The following is a 16636-nucleotide window of genomic DNA, read 5'->3' as shown; positions in this document are numbered from 1 at the left end:
CTGGGAGATTCAGGGAACCAGCAGTGTGTGGTACTCTGCCAGGAGTCGGGTGGCTGAGATAAGCTGAGATGCTCCTGATTGCTGTGGCTGTCTGTACAGGCCAATGTCAGGGTTCTATTGGTTATACCATTACACTGTTTCTTTATGAAGCCTCTGGCTGTGAGCTCCCAGAAGAGAGTGACTGGTGCCAAGGAGAGCATCCATCTGCAACAAGAGAAATAGAGCCCACATGGGAAGTACCTGGCACTCAGAGTTAGAGCTCAGATGTGTTTATGTTTATGCACCATGAACACCACCCTGGTCCTTTTAACAGCAGTTGGGACTCCCAGTCTCAGAGATATCTGCAGAAGGGAAAGGATATACAAAGTCAATCTCTCTCCTGCTTGTAAGCTCATTCAAGTATTGGAAAGCCACAATGAGGTCTCCAGAGTCCCTTCTCTTAGCTCAACAAGTCAGTCTGCATCAGCTTTCCTTCATAGCAGAGGTGCTCCAACCTTCTGATCATCTTCATGACCTCCTCTGGTTTTACTCCATTTGCCTTACGCCAGTGCTGGTGGGCACAAACCTGGACACAATATTCCAGCTGGGTCCTCACAAGGACAAAGCAGAGAGGGACAGTCACTTTTCTCACCCTGCTAACCATCTTTCTCCTGATGGAGCTCACAATACGGTTGGTCATCTGGGCTACAAGCACGCATTTATGGCTCACGTCAACCTCTTTGTGCACCCGAAACTCAGAGTCCTTCTCCACAGGGCTGTTCTCAGTTCGTTCTTCTCCCAGAGTGCAATCAAACCTGGGAAGAACCTGACCAAAATCCAAGTTCACCGCATGGACATACTGAACCTCATTCAATTCACATGGACACATTTCCCAAACTCCTCTAGGTCCATTGTGATAGCATCCCTACCATCTACTGCTCTGACTGTGCCACTCAGATTGTCATCTGAAAACACGCTGAGGGTGCATTTCATCCCACTGTCATTGACAGAGATGTTGAAGAGCACTGGTCACAGAACAGACCTCTAGGGGAGGACAGTATAATTCCCTAGTTTTATTGCGGAAGGAAGCTTCTTGCTATTGTAAGCGGGCCCTCAGCTTCACTCAAATGCAGCCGCTGTTGATTTCTCAGAGACACATCCCAAAAGATTTAGGACCAACGTGATTTATAGCCAAAGGCCAAAGGGGATTCGGGGACTGTATCATTCATTTGACACAGAAACATGATAGGCTAAATAGCACCAGAGACAAAGTCAGTTTTCTATCCTTCCCTCCCTCCCATCCTACCTCCCTCTCCCCTCACTTCCTTCCTTCCCTTCTTTCCATGATTGCAATGCAGTCATCCTTCCATGCATCCATCCTTGCACCCATCCATTTGGGAATGTTACCATCTCTCAAGATATTACTGATATCAGTAAAACAGAAATTTCCAGTAAAAACAGTCATGAGCTATGTACTTCAGTAGAAAAAATGGGGAATACAGCTTGCAGCGGAACTGCCAGATCACATCCTGAACCAATGGTTCAGCACCAGGTGTAAAGGCATGGCTAATCCAGGGATTTCAGCTGCAAGCAATGTACCTGAGTGACTGGAAGCACTGATGCCTGGATCCACACCTCCTCACCCCTCAATCACAGATGAGGGAGTAGCATCTTTCTGGTTTGACACTGTAGTCCATTTAAGCCATCTGCAGTCATTGGAAGGGTTGGGAATTTTTTTTTTTTTTTTTTACCTGCTATTGCTCCATTGTGTTTGTATCCTGTAGGAGCATACTGCCATCATCTTCTTTTGCCATACACTTCCTGTCATGAAAAAATGACAGTGACACCTGGGATCCATTTGTTTCTGCTCCTGATTGGCCTCTGGCAGTTCAGAGAGAGGAGGGGACCCATAATCTTGCTTATTGTAACTTCAGCTTTGGAGTGTGTATAGCCAGGATACATCCAGGCAGAGAAGAGCTTCTAAAAACACCACCCACTCTGATAGCCCTCTGTTCACAAATGATACGTTGCTCTCCACCTTCAGGTGTGGAAGGTTGTGAAAGGAAAATTAGGCACATTAGGCTGTAAATAACACACTTGTATGTCACCAGCCCAGAGCTACCTGAACCATTCTAATTCTAGCAGCTTTTTCCACCTGCTGCTTATTTAGATGTCATTCACTGGTTTAATTCTAAGAAATGTGAGCATCTTACAGAATGTACTTTTTTAATCACAATCTCCACGTGCGCAGCAATACCTTTTCACAATGCAGCAGACATGAAATGTTTGGTAAGGTGCTGTCAGTTCCACTTCTTGTATAGTTGTAACCACTCCCATGGAGTATTTTCCACCATTCATAATTAGGTGCAGAGATAGAGCATTGGTCACCTTTCTCATTCAGCAATATCTAAAGCCAACTGGATGGCCTACAATTATTCATATTGACTATATTCACCCTCTCCTTCGGGGGTTTCTGTAACTTGTCATGAAGGACTCCATATTCCATAAATGCTCCTGTAAGGCCAGGAGAAAGATAGTTATGGTCTCCACTATGGGTCACGACAATAAATTAACATTAACAGTCATTGTCAGTCATTGTCTTCTCTTATGTACAGGGGCAATTGATACTGATACAGTTGGTTCCCTGGTTCAGACAGAAGGCCTGGCACAGGCACTGGAGGAACCGCAGGGCCTGTTTTGAGGGTTGGAACAACTTCAAGGCCTCCTGCAGGAATTGAAGCAACTATAGGGCTTCTCATGCAACTTGGAGCAACCAGAAAGAGTGTTGAGTGGCTTGGAGACACCGTAGGGCCTATTGCAGAGGAAGTGAGAAACTTCAGGGCCCGGCCATGAGTTGGAGCAACCACAGGGCCTGCTGTGAGAAATGGGGCAACCACAGGGCCAGTTGCATGGGTTCAAACAACCACAAGGCCTCTCATGGGAGTTGAAGAAACAGCAGGGATTGTTGCTAGGAATGCAGCGACTCCATGGCCTGTTTTGAGGACTACTGAAACTACAGGGACTGCCACAAGATTTGAAGTAACGACAGGCTGTAATGGAGGAGCTGGAACAATTGCAGGGCAGAGAGCAGGGTTGCAGTAACTACAGGCCTGTGGCGGTACTTGGAGCAGCCACAGAGCACGGAGCAGGGCTTGGAGCCACCACAGCAACTGGCACAGGCCTCAAAGCAACCATAGGCACTGCAGTGAGGGCTGAAGAAACTGCAGGGCCTATCACAGAAGTTGGAGCAGCCGCAGGGCCTGTCACATTGTCATCAGAGATAGAGACCTTCTCTTCTCTTCTCTTGAGTGTCCTGAATAGCATTGATCGGGGTACAGAAGGCATAGGCCAAGCGCCATACCACTGCAGTGATGGCTGTCTCTCTACAGTTGACAGAGTGATGGCATATCTGCTGCAAGTTTTTCTGGACCCAACATGTTCTGGACTGCAGTTCCAAAGCACTGACCATGTCCAATCTTCTCAGGGCCTGCTAATATCCTCCCACACAGCCTGACACTGCAATATGGTAGATCTCTGGCTTGTATTAATACAGAGCTGCTTAAACATAGGCAAAAACAGAAACATATTCAGGAGACACAGCACTAGGATCATGCTGGTTTGAACATCTCAAGGACATTTAACATTCTCAAGAGCTATTGTAACTAGGCCAAAAGATAACGGGTAGGTGAAGGAGAAAGAAAAGTGAGGAAATGGAGGAAAACATGGCCCGTTCCCATAGTCTGGCTCTCTAAAGACACAAAGGAAAATGTGTAATTCTTCATAGTGTCTGAGAAATGGTTCCCTACGTACGAAGATGATGATAATATGGAGTACAAACACCAGCTGAATAGTCACCTGAGCAGTAACCTGAGCACATCAGAACTTGATGTGACATGTAACAGCAATGATCACCTTCTTCCAGCCTCCTAAGGTAGTAAACAGCACAACAGGGAACAGAAATAGCAAATAAGGTGCGAAATGTAATCACTTCTAGAATACACTCCAAAAGACTTCAAAAAATAATTTAAAAGCTATCACGGTGCCCAGAAGCTGATGAACTACTATAACACTGTTTTAACACACTCGGATAAGATCTGTCTTATCTCAGCCCGTCAGGCCACACATTGGACACCAAAAACAGTGTCCTGGTATAACCTGACAGCAGCTCAGCATCACACGTTCATTACTGACCACTCTCTTACAGCAGGATGGGGGAGAGAATCAGAATACAAAACCAAAGTAGAACTCCTGAGAGAAAACATAGAGATGTAAAGGTGGAGACATGGAGACAGAAGTACAGATAGAGGTAGAGATACTGAGAACCACATAGACATAGTCATAGAGATACTGAGATACAGAAAAGAAACACAGATAGAGACAGACAAAAGAAGTGATGCACAACCACCTGTAGATACAAAGAATAAGGAATGGATGCACCACAAAATCACAGAATCAGCAAGGTAGGAAAAGACCTTCAAGATCATCCAGTCCAACCATCCACCTGTCACCAATAGTACTCACTAAACCATATCCCTCAACACAAAATCTAACCGTTCCTTGAACACCTCCAGGGACGCCCATTCCAGTGCTTGACCATGCTTTCAGAAAAATAGTATTTCCTAAAGTCCAGCCTAAATCTCCCCTGGTGCTTGAAGCCATTCCCCCTAGTTCTGTCACTAGTTACACAAGAGAAGAGGCTGACACCCAGCTCACTACAACCTCCCTTCAGGTAGCTATAGAGAGCAGTAAGGTCTCTCCTGAGCCTCCTCTTCTCCAGACCGAACAATCACAGCTCCTTCAGCTACTCCTCATAAGGCCTATGCTCCAGACCCCTCACCAGCTTTGGCACCCTTCTTTGAACCCGCTCCAGGGCCTCAATGTCTTTATTACAGCAAGGAGCCTAAAACTGGACACAGTATTAGAGGTGTGGCCTCACCAGAGCTGAGTACAGGGAGACAATCATTTCCTGTTCCTGCTGGCAACACCATTCCTGATGCAAGCCAAGATGCCATTGGCCTTCTTGGCCACCCAGGCACACTGCTGGCTCATGTTCAGCCCAGCATCAATCAACAGCCCCAGGTCCATTTCCTCTACACAATCTTAAAGCCACTCCGGCCCAAGCCTGTAGCGTTGCCTGGGGTTATTGCAGCCAAAGTGCAGAACCTGGCATTTGGCCTTGTTGAAACTCATGCCATTACTTCAGCGCAGCTATCCAGCCTGTCCAGATCCCTCTGCAGGGCTTTGCTACCCCAGGTAGATTGACACTTCCAGCCAACTTGGTGTCATCCAAACATTTACTGCAGGTGCACTCAATGCCCTCATCTAGGTCATCAATAAAGATACTGAAGAGGACAGGCCCCAGCACCAACAACTGGAGAACACCACTCGTGACAAGACACCAGGTGGATTTAGCTCCATTCACTACCACTCTCTCTCTCTGGGCCTGGCCTTCCAGCCAGTTCCTTACCCGGCCAACGGCATACCAGTCCAAGCCATGGGCTGTCAGCTACTACAGGAGAATGCTGTGGGAGACAGTGTCAAAGGCCTTGCTGAAGTCTAGGTAGACTGCATCAACAGCCTTTCCCTCGTCTACCAGATGGGACACTAGATCATAGAAGGAGATCAGCTTGGTCAAGCAGGATCTGCTCTTCATGAACCCATCCTGGTTAGGCCTGATCCCCTAGTTGTCCCACACGTGACGCGTGATCTCCCTCAAGACAATCCGCTCCATAACCTTTCCTTCTATCGAGGTCAGGCTAACAGGCCTGGAGTTCGCCGGATCTTCCTTACAACACTTCTTATAGATGGGAGTCACATTGGCAAGCCTCCAGTCTTCTGGGACCTCACCAGTCAACAAAGAGCACCGATAGATAATGGTGAGCACCTTGCCTATCGCCTCTCTCACCAGCTGCATCAGAAAGTTATCCTCCATACGCTCCAGAAACCTCCTACACTGCTTCTTCTGCACTGTGTTGTATTCCCAGTATCTGTCAGGGATGTTGAAGTCCCGTATGAGGACAAGGGCTGACGATCGCGCAGCTTCTGCCAGCTGCTTGTAGGACTCCTCATCTGTCTCTTCATCCTGGTTTGGCAGTCTGAAGCAGACACCCACCAGGAAGTCTGCCTTGTCAGCCCTTCCACTGATCTTTACCCATAGGGATTCGACCTTATCATTCCCAGCCTCAAGCTCAATAACATCAAAGCACTCTCTAATATAGAGAGCCTCCTTCCTTGCCTATCCTTCCTGAAGAGTTTGTAGCCAGCCATTGCAGCACTCCAGTCGTGGGAGTGGTCTCACCATGTTTCTGTAAAAGCAACTAGGTCATAGTTAGCCTGTTGCACAATGGCTTCCAACTCTTCTTGTTTTTTGCCCACGCTGTGTGCATGGGTGTAAATGTACTTCAGCTGAGCACCTCACCTCACCCCTAATCCCACTACAACTCCTCCAGGCTCATTTCTAGTGGGCCTGGTTTTATCCCATTCATATCTAGTTTAAACCTCTCTACAAGTCCCACCAACTCCTGGCCAACAATCCATTTCCCCTCTGGGATAGGTGATACCCATCGGCAGCCCTCATACCAGGTGCTGAGTAGACTCCCCCATTGTCAAAGAACCCAAAATTTTTGCGTTTGCACCAGCCTCTCAGCCATTTGTTTATAAGGTTGGTTTTCCTGCTCCTCTCAATGTCCTTCCCCGCCACCATAGGAATACAGGCAAATACAACTTGTATGCCACCACCTGCTGACCATGTCCAGCCAGCTCACAAGCAGTTACTGGCCCCCAACCCTGAGATATCCCCTCTTTTAGAGTTCTGTGCAATGTCACATGGTAGAGAATATCCCTCCAGACAGTTTAGGGCAGCACACCTCATTCTGCCCCCTACCAGCTTCTAGTGCACCACCAGCACACTCACTCTCATGGCAGAATGAGAAGCAGAAATGTCCCTGGCTTTGTGCAGCACTGCTCAGCAACAACTCAGTAGTCACTGTTCTAAACGGGCTTTTCCTCCTAAAGGTAAAACAAACCACTACAAAGAAAGTCAACTGAATTCACATGAAAAATAGGGCAATCAGCAACACAGAAACATGTTACAAAAACCAGCTGTAAGCCATCATCAGCACATAAACTTGGGAATGCAGCTCCTCATTCATGCCCCACAGCAGTTACAGTACCACCCAGTATCTGCTTCCTTATGCTCCTACCAATGCTCCTGATTCGCCCCTAGTACTTCAAAGAGAGGAAGGCGGACCTGTACCTTTCCTTTATTCTAACCTGACTGCTGGCACCGCTATGGCAGGGAACACATCCCGGCTGAGAAGAGCTTCCCCACACACTTCTCACAAAGACTGCCCTCATTTCACACGGACACAGTGCCCTTCAGATTCAGGTGTAGAAGGCTTTAACAGCAACAGTGATCCTTAATGCATCTCCACACGGGAAGAATAACTTTGCACGCAAGAGTGAAGTTCATACTCCTTCAGATTTATCAGTAGATTTTATTGGTTTCTGTCAACAAGCATTCAACTCTTGGAAATACATCAGCAAAGGCAAATAGCAAATAGCTTTGAATGTTCTATTATCTAATATTCCATAATCCTGAAGTCCTCCAGAACAATTCATTTAGACATTATGTTGGAAAAAAAAAAAAAAATCAAACTAAAAACAATTGAAGTGCTCAAGGAGTATAGCCTTCAGAACGAGGGAACTCCTGGTTGAATGTGCACGATGTGAATGTCAGCCATCTCTATGGCAGCCAGCTTCTCAGAGATATTACAGAATACCTTCGCTGGCAACATTCAGCTTGGATTAAGAGCAACACAGCCTGGCATGGAATTCCTTTATTACAGAGTCCACGTGATAACAAAAAAGAATGCAGAAAAGCAGATGGATGAAAATGATAGCTTCAATATCATACTATTTTCTTCCCATTTGTCACTTAATGCTTACAAGCAATAGCACTAGCACAACTAAATATCACATCTCTGTGTTCCCAGCATGCACCCACCTCCAAAAGGAACAAAATTTCAAAAGGAATAAAATAATAGAGTGCAGCATAGGCAGAGATTGTCCTTGAGTTCTCACACAGCAGATCTCTGCTTCCCTGGTTATTTTTGGTACAATGTTGGTGTCTCCTTCATTTTGCTTGGAAGAGATGTGCCAATGAGGACCAAGATGATTCTCCTTCTCCTCCCTTACTGATGGCTGAGCCAGGGGCTTTGATCCAAACTGCCATTCTCCTCTGCTGCCCCGGGAGCCGTGCCTTCAGACAGGGGAGCTCGGCCCTGCAAAGAACACAGTGGACGGCTGACATTGGGGCGCTAACGCTAAGCACGTGTTGGTGAGAAGCTGGGAAGTCTCATTTGAACCAATGTGAATGGGACACCACTCTTCCCTGCCCACAGGAAAAGAAAGAGGAGGCCGGGGAAACAGCTCTCTGACCCGAACAAGACAACAGTAAAACCCTATAATGAACCCTATAGACCTATTAAAGCCCTAAATAAACACCCCAGAAAATTGGAAATCTTTTTTTGGATCAGGAAGAGGGGAGCAGACAATGACGGTTCCCTCATGAACAAATAACAAATAACGTGCTTTAAAGCCAACGGTAACTAGAGGATAATGGGTGTGGGAACTCAGTAACGGAGGGGAAAGAGACTCTGAGGGGACATCAGCTCTGCCGTCGCTAACGCTGCGCAGGAGAAACACGACGCCATCAGCGCCGCGGCCTCTCCGCAGCTCCCTGCCGTCCCACAGCCGCACTCGGGGCCGAACCCTCACTCCCAGCCTCCGTCCCCCTCCCCGCCTCCCTCCTCCCCCACAGACAGCGCGCTGCCCCCGCGCTCCCCCTCGTCCCCCGCGCGGGGCTCCGCTCCCTCACCTGCACGGCCCAGTCGCCTTCTTCTTGCCCGAGGCCGGCCGAGCACAGCGAGCTCCGCTGCTCGGCCGCGCCCTGCGGCAGCCCGGCGGGGAAGCAGGGGAAGAGCGGCCCGAGGAAGCGGAACTCGCTGTCGACGGTGCCGGCGGCGAGGCGGACGTCGTAGACGTAGCTGCGGGGCAGGGAGCCGGCGCCGCTGTCGGCGGCGGAGCGCGGGAAGGCGGGCAAGGTCCCCGGCTCGCCCCGCCGGGCCCGCCGCACCTTGGCGGCCACGGCGGCCGCCGCGCCGGCCACGAAGAGCGCGGACACGCAGGCCAAGCAGACGCTGAGGTACAGGGTGAGGCGGCCGTCGGGCTCGGCGGCCGGCGCCTCTTCGCTCGCCCGCAGGCGGCCCTCGGAGAAGCCGTCGGCCAGGGCGACGGCGAGGGTGGCGCTGGCGGAGCGCGGCGGCCGCCCGCGGTCCCGCACCAGCACCACCAGCCTGTGCCGGGCCGCGTCGCGCTCGCCCACGGCCCGCGCCGTGCGCACCTCGCCGCTGTGCAGCCCCACGCGGAACAGCCCCGGCTCCGTCGCCTTGGCCAGCTCGTACGACAGCCACGCGTTCTGCCCCGCGTCCGCGTCCACCGCCACCACCTTGGCCACCAGGTAGCCCGCCCGCGCCCGCCGCGGCACCAGCTCGCCCAGCAGCGCCGCGCCGCCGTCGGCCGGCGGGTGCAGCACCACGGGCGCGTTGTCGTTCTCGTCCCGCACCAGCACCCGCAGCAGCGCCGTGGCGCTCCGCGGCGGCGAGCCCCCGTCGGCGGCGCGCACCGTCACCTCCACGGCGCGCACCTCCTCGTAGTCCAGCGGCCGCACCACGGACACGTCCCCGCTCTCGGCGTCCACCGACACGGCGGGCCGCTCCTCGCCCTCCTCCCGCACCAGCGCGTACCTCACGCGCCCGTTCGCGCCCGCGTCCGCGTCCGTCGCCTTCACGCTGCCGATCCGCACCGCGCCCGCCTCGTTCTCGCTCACCCACATGCTGTACGCCGCCTGCGTGAAGCGCGGCGCGTTGTCGTTCACGTCGCCGATCCGCACCCGCACGCTTTCGCGAGCGCTCAGCCGCGCCCGGCCCCGGTCCGCCGCCACGATGCTCACGTTGTACTCGGCCGTCGTCTCCCTGTCCAGGGCCGCGCTGGTGCGCAGCTCGTAGTGGTCGGCGAACGCGGCCGTCAGGCTGAACGGCACGTCGCCCTCGATGGCGCACTCCGTCCGCCCGTTGTCGCCGGAGTCGCGGTCCCGCACGCTCAGCAGGGCCACCACGGTGCGCGGCGGGGCGTCCTCGGGGATGGACGCGCTCACGGAGCTCAGCTCGATCTCCGGCGCGTTGTCGTTCACGTCCAGCACCTCCACGTGCACTTTGCAGTGCGCAGACAGACCGCCGCCGTCCGTGGCTTTGACTACAAATTTATGGACTCTTGCATCCTCGAAATCCAGGTTTCCCGATACCCGGATTTCCCCGGTCTCAGCGTCCAAATCAAATAACTGGTGGGACTTCTCCGAGGTGAATTCGTACCGCACTTTGCCGTTGGAGCCTTCGTCGGGATCCGCGGCCGACACCCGCACCACCAGCTGCCCCGGGGGGCTGTTCTCGGCCACGCGCACCTCGTACACCTCCCGCGAGAACACCGGCACGTTGTCGTTGGCATCCAGCACCACCACCCGGACCTCAGCCGTGCCCGACCTGGGCGGCGAGCCCCCGTCCACAGCCGTGAGCACCAAATGCAGCTCCCGCTGCTCCTCGCGGTCCAAAGCCCTCTCAAGGACGAGTTTCACGAATTCAGTATCATCTTTCCCTTTTTCGACAGCAAGGGTGAAATACGAATTTGGCGAGAGGCTGTAATTCTGCAAACCGTTGATCCCCACGTCCTCATCCTGGGCATTTTCTACGTGGAAATGCGTCCCGGGAGATGTCGTTTCGGGTATCTCCAAAACCACCTCCTTCTGCGGGAACACGGGGGAGTTGTCGTTCACGTCCCGAACCTCCACCTCCCCGCGGATCAGCTGCACCGGGTTCTCAAAGAACAGCTTAAAGAAGAGCGCGCAGCTCTCGCTGTGCGGACAGATCCGCTCTCGGTCCAGCGTCTCCGTGACCGTCAGGACGCCGCTGTGCGGATCGAGGCGGAAATGCTGCTCGCTCCCCTCGGACACCACGCGCGCCTTGCGAGCCGCCAGCTGGCTCGGAGAAAGCCCCAGGTCCCGGGCGACGTTGCCCACCGACGAGTCCCTCGCCATTTCCTCCGCCACGGAATAGCGCAGCGGTTCGGCCCCGCTCTCCCACACGCAAACGCACACGAGCCACAACAGCACTCGCCTCTCGCCGCCGCCGCTCCGTCTCCCGCTCGCCGTCCCGCTCCGCCACGGCCGGCCCTTCCCGGCGGCCTCCATGCCTCGCGGCCTTTCTCGCCGGCCCCGACGCACGGCGAGAGCTGCCGCTCGCCGACCGAAAGCCGCCGGACTTTCCCAGCGGCTCGGCCCCGAAGCCCCCGAGCGCCCGCCTCCGTGCCCCGCCGCCCTTCCCGAGCGGCTCGCGCGGCTCTGCTGGGCGCCTGCGCCTGAAAGCGCGCTGCGGCCAGAGGGAGCTGCCGCTCCGTGGCCAACATCCCCACCCAGCGGCGCAACGGCGAATTGCTCCTTCTCCGCCTTCTCACCGGCGCTGCCGATGCGGATGGAGTTCCCGGTTCCAATCTGTTTTCCTCCTGCACACACGATCCCAAAGCGCAATGTAAATACTCGCTCACGCAGTGCTGCTTTGGGTATCACTTCCCGGCTTTCCACCGCGAACTCTTTTGCTCTGTGCTGTCTCAAAGTGGGAAAATGGGATTTCCATTCATGTACATCCTCACTTTGTCTTCTGTATAATCAGCAAATTGTAATTACCTGGAGCCTTCCAGACATCTTACAGGGTTAGGTGCTGTAAGGTATTGATTCACCATCACTCCAGCTTGCTTTCACACTAGAACGATAATTCTCTTCTGGGACAAAATCCTGATCATGTTGTCTTCACATTGTGTATCACACCTCACCCAATGGACCCAGGGCTCTAATTCTTCCCCTGGTGAGTGGCATCTTCCTTCCCTCAAATGACAAACGTAACCTCCCTTGCACCTATGCCAAAGTGTGTTGCCACACAACAGAATCCCACACCTGACTGAAAATTGTCCCCAGCTTCATACAGGTCAAGCAAAGAGCTGCATACTACTTTCACGGTTGGGAAGTGCAGAGGTTTTGGAATACCAGACATGATGCTACAGAAGGGCAGGGAAGAAATCAATCTCCCTCTTTTTACAACCTTCCTTTAAGTACTGGAAGGCCTCAATGAGGTCTCCACAGATCCTTCTCTAGGCTGAACAAGCCAGTCTGCCTCAGCCTTTCTTCAAATCACAGGTGCTCCAGCTTGAACACAGACCTGCACACAGTATTCCAGGTTGTTCCTAATGAGAGCAAAGCTGAAGCAGACAATCATCTCTCTCCATCTGCTAGCCACATCTTTTTTGATGGAGCTAAGGATACATGTGTCATCTGAGGTCCATGCACGCATGAGCTTGTGTCAAGCTCTTTGTCTGTTTAAAATTCCAAGTCCTGCTTCACAAGGCTGCACTTTATTAGTTCTTCTCCCTGACTGTACTCAAAACCAATTGGAACACCTTGCATTTGGATGTACTGAAACTCTATCTGTTCACATAGGCTCACTTCTCAAGCATGTCCAGGTCCTTTGGATGGCATATCTTCCTCCTATTGTAACAACTGTACAACTCCTGTAAATGTTACCAACAATCTTGCTGTGGGTACATTTCATCCCACTGTCTAGATCCATTGATAAAGATTTTGTAGAGTAGTGGTCCCAAGATTGATGCCTGTGGGACAGCACTTGTCATTGGCCTCCACCCAGACATGGAGCTCTTGACCCCAATCCTATGGCTGTGACCATCCAATCAATTCCTTATCCACTGAATAGTCCACCATTAAAATACGTGTCTTCAACATACAGATACTGTGTGGGGACATGTCAAAGGCCTTGCACAAGTTCATGTGGATGACATCACCTACTCTTCATTTGCCCAAGGATGCTGTTACTTCATCACTGAAGTACACCAGATGGGTCAGCCATCATTAGTGAAGCAATGTTGGCTCTGTTGGATCACCTCCTCTTCTTGCATGTGTCTTAACATGGCTTCCAGGAGAATCTGATCCCTGATCTTCCCCGGCACAGACATGACACTCTTGGGTCTGTAGTTTCCCAGCTCTTCCTAGTAGACAACACCCTCGCTCATTCTTCCCTGCCTAACTCTTGTAAACAGCTTGTGGCTCTTGACTGCAGTGCTACAGTTGTGTGATTCTTCCTAGCACTTTTCTATAATAACAAATAGTTAGTAGCTTTATAATTTTCTCACCTGGGATTTTCAGCTCCTGCTTATTTCCCATGATGCACGCACTGGGATAGAGGAACTTCAGATAGGCTTCAAGCTGCATTACCTTTTCAATGAGCTCTCCCTGCTTCCTTTCAAACAGCTCTGAGGGAGGAGAATGCTACCTGAGCTCCCAACCCCTTCATCACGCTCCCAGGGGATATGAGTTCTCTTGATATTTCATAGTCCTCTTGTTGCATCCTCATTGACACCACATGAAATGCAGGATGGAGTACTTCTCCAGCTTTACCAGGTGTGGGAGCTTCTTCTTGTTATTGCAAAGGCAGGTCCCCAACTTCCCTCAGATGCAGCCACTGTTGCGCTTTCCTCTTAAATCAGTTTTGTCTGGATGCCCGATAATATAAAAATAGCATACAGCTTGCAGTGGAATTACCAGGTCACAGTTTGAACCAATGTCTGAGCACCAGCTGAGAAGGCATCGCTTACCCTGGGATCTCAGGAGCAAGCAATGTACCTGAGGGACTGGAAGAAGTGGAGCCTGGATCCACCCCATCTCACCCTCAGTTAAGGGGCTGCAAACAGGGGAGTAGCATCTCTTTAGACAGAGATTGCACTCCTTTGAGTCATCACCAGTCATTACAAGGGGTGAGCCACTTTTCCTTCTTTGTTACCTGCTGTTACTCTTCTTTACCTCTGTTGTTCTATTCATATGAAATTGAACTCCTCCATGTGCTGCCAATATCTCTTTTTCAGGTAGAGTGCAGCAGGTCTCTGATTCTCAGTATCCCAGAGCCAAAGGGTATACAAAAACAAAGAGGATGACCAAGGGCCTCCCACAGAGCTTTCTGCCAGATGTTTCAGGTTGGGCTTTTTTCCTTATCTGCAGTGTAGTTTAATTTTTTTATGTCTTGTCCTGGCCCATGAACTACCTCCCTTTTTCATTTCTTCAGAGGTTTCTCATTGCTGAGACCCCGATTTGAAGTCATTCTTTTTCTGGGTCAGTTGATAGAGAGGACTTGCAATCAGACTAAAATGCAGAATATGCACTCTTGAGAAAATTGAAACTTTTCAGAAAGCTTGCATTTCTTTTTTGCCAGTTGGTGGAAACACAGCTTTTGTTTTGTTGATCTCCTCCTTTGCGATTAGATGATGTCCATCTTGCCTTTTCATTCCTCAAAAAAATGGATCTCCTACACAGGGAAAAAATGGCTTACAGACGAATTTCGATTCTTTTCCTACGTTTCTCAAAACCTTCCTCTGCTCTTTTGCCCCATGCAATGATGCCATCAGTGTAGTGCAGGCGTTCATGAGCTTCCTTCTGTTCCAGTGCAGTTTAAAGCATTCCATTGGAAACTGTAGGGACGTGTATCCAGCCCTGGGGCAATCCATACCCAGTGTACTTCTCCCAGTCTGCATACGTATCTGGGAGTTACTCCAATGCAAGTGTCAAACCTTGCACTTTGAAATCTTGAACCTCATTAGGTTCACACAGACCCACCTTTCAAGATTGCTGAGGTCCCTCTGGATGGCGTCACTTCCTTCTAATGTGTCAACCGCACGCTCAGCTTGGTCTTGTCGGCAAACTTACTGAGGGTGCTCTTGGGCCCATCATCAATGCCACTGATGTCGACGCTGAAGAGCTCTGGTCCCAAGGCAGAACGCTCATCTCTGGCTTCCATCTGGACATAGTGCTGTTCAATATAATCCTCTGTCTACAGCTTTCCAACCCATTAATTATCCATCATATTGTTCACCACACAAATCCATACCTCTCCAATTTAGAGATAAGGATGTGGACCGTGCCAAAAGCCTTGCACAGGTCCAGGTAGATGACTTTGGTTACCTTCCCTTTGTCCACCAATGCTGTTACTCCATCATAAAAAGCCACCACATTGGTCAGGCACGACCTTCCCATGGCAAAGCCATGCTGGCTGTCTCAGATCACCTAATCTGTTGCTGCCAGTTCTCCTTTCACCTTTACCAAAGGTAGTATGCTCTCTTGGGCCTGCCTCTTCTTGTGCTTGTTAACATTCCTTGCTATGTTCAGTTCCATCTGTGCCTTGACTTTCCTAATCTTTCTCTGTAAGTCCAGACAGCATCCCTCTACTCTCCCCAATTGACACACCCTTGCTTTCACAGTTGCTACAGTCTCTTCCCTCAGTTTGACCAGCTGATAATTGCATAGTCGTGTCTGTTGTCTGCCTCCCCTGCCCACCTTCTTATTCTGAGGGACAGAGATCTCTTGTGCCCACAGAAAGACATCCTTGTAGAATATCTGGCTTTCTTCCACTCCTTACTCACTCAAGGCAGCTTCTCATGAGATCTCTACCAACAATTCCTTAAATAACCTGAATGCCAGCTGTCTGGCTTTGCTGCTCACTATTCCCAGACTACTGGCTCCATTATCCCAGCACTGGAGTTGCCAGGTGACAAGTCAGGGGTCAGACAGTAATTTCTCTCTTTATGGGTTATGACAGTAAGTTGCATGACATTTGCAGTCACTGTCATGTTTTCCCTATTGGAGCAACTGATACTGACAGAGACAGTTCCCTGGTTCAGGCAGAAGACCTGGCACAGGAACTGGAAAAACTGCAGGGCCTGTTCTGTGGATTGCAACCAATAACTTCAAGGACTGCAGCAACTGTAGGGCTTCTCATGCAACTCGGAGCAACCCCAAAGGGTGTTGAGTGCGTTGGAGCAACCACAGGGCTTTTCCCAGGTGAAGGAGCAACCTCAGCACCTGTCATGTGAGTTGGAGTAACCACAGGGAACGTGCGAGGGTTGTTGAAACCACATGGCATGTAAGGAGAGTTGCAGCAACCACAGAGAGTGTTTAAAGAGTTGGGGCAACCACAGGGCCTGTTGCATGCTTAGCCTGGGTCTTGTTTTGGTATCCAGATGTGCCTCAGAGCCCTGGGAGATTCAGGGAACCAGCAGTGTGTGGTACTCTGCCAGGAGTCGGGTGGCTTGAGATAAACAGAGATGCTCCTGATTGCTGTGGCTGTCTGTACAGGCCAATGTCAGGGTTCTATTGGTTATACCATTACACTGTTTCTTTATGAAGCCTCTGGCTGTGAGCTCCCAGAAGAGAGTGACTGGTGCCAAGGGGAGCAACAAGAGAAATAGAGCCCACATGGGAAGTACCTGAGCATGCAGAGTTAGCGCTCTGTGTTTATGTTTATGCACCATGACCATCACTGTGGTCCTTTTAACAGCAGTTGGGACACCCAGTCTCACAGATATCTGCAGAAGGGAAAGAGATTGATGAAGTCCATCTCCCTCCTGCTTGTAAGCTCATTCAAGTATTGGAAAGCCTCAATGAGGTCTCCAGAGTCCCTTCTCTTAGCTCAACAAGTCAGTCTGCATCAGCTTT

The 16636-nt window shown here is 51.0% G+C and overlaps 1 protein-coding gene across 1 annotated transcript; it reads right to left on the bottom strand.

Annotated features, from left to right (window-relative positions):
• Positions 1-439: 439 nt before the first annotated feature.
• Positions 440-14942, bottom strand: LOC149915822 (protocadherin beta-15-like). Its single transcript, XM_090151080.1, has 7 exons — positions 14823-14942; positions 8858-11692; positions 8176-8261; positions 5932-6074; positions 925-1004; positions 632-805; positions 440-550 (listed from the first exon to the last, which is right to left on the bottom strand). The coding sequence occupies exons 1-7, from the start codon at positions 14940-14942 to the stop codon at positions 440-442; spliced, it is 3549 nt and encodes a 1182-aa protein (XP_090007206.1).
• Positions 14943-16636: the final 1694 nt, after the last annotated feature.

This window comes from Phasianus colchicus, chromosome 15 (assembly GCF_987193195.1).
Source record: "Phasianus colchicus chromosome 15, bPhaCol1.hap1.1, whole genome shotgun sequence".
Lineage (NCBI taxonomy): Eukaryota > Metazoa > Chordata > Aves > Galliformes > Phasianidae > Phasianus > Phasianus colchicus.
This window is presented reverse-complemented; position numbering and strand designations above follow the sequence as displayed.

Bases quoted from the DNA above. Each gene is read 5' to 3' on its own strand.
- LOC149915822 (XM_090151080.1), bottom strand. From the start codon at position 14,942: ATGGAAGCCAGAGATGAGCGTTCTGCCTTGGGACCAGAGCTCTTCAGC. The intron at 11,693-14,822 runs GTGCGGTTGACA...ACTTTGAGACAG, and splicing joins CCGACAAGACCAAGCTGAGC to CACAGAGCAAAAGAGTTCGC. The intron at 1,005-5,931 runs GTAGGAGGTTTC...TTCTGTGACCAG, and splicing joins CACAGTGCAGAAGAAGCAGT to TGCTCTTCAACATCTCTGTC.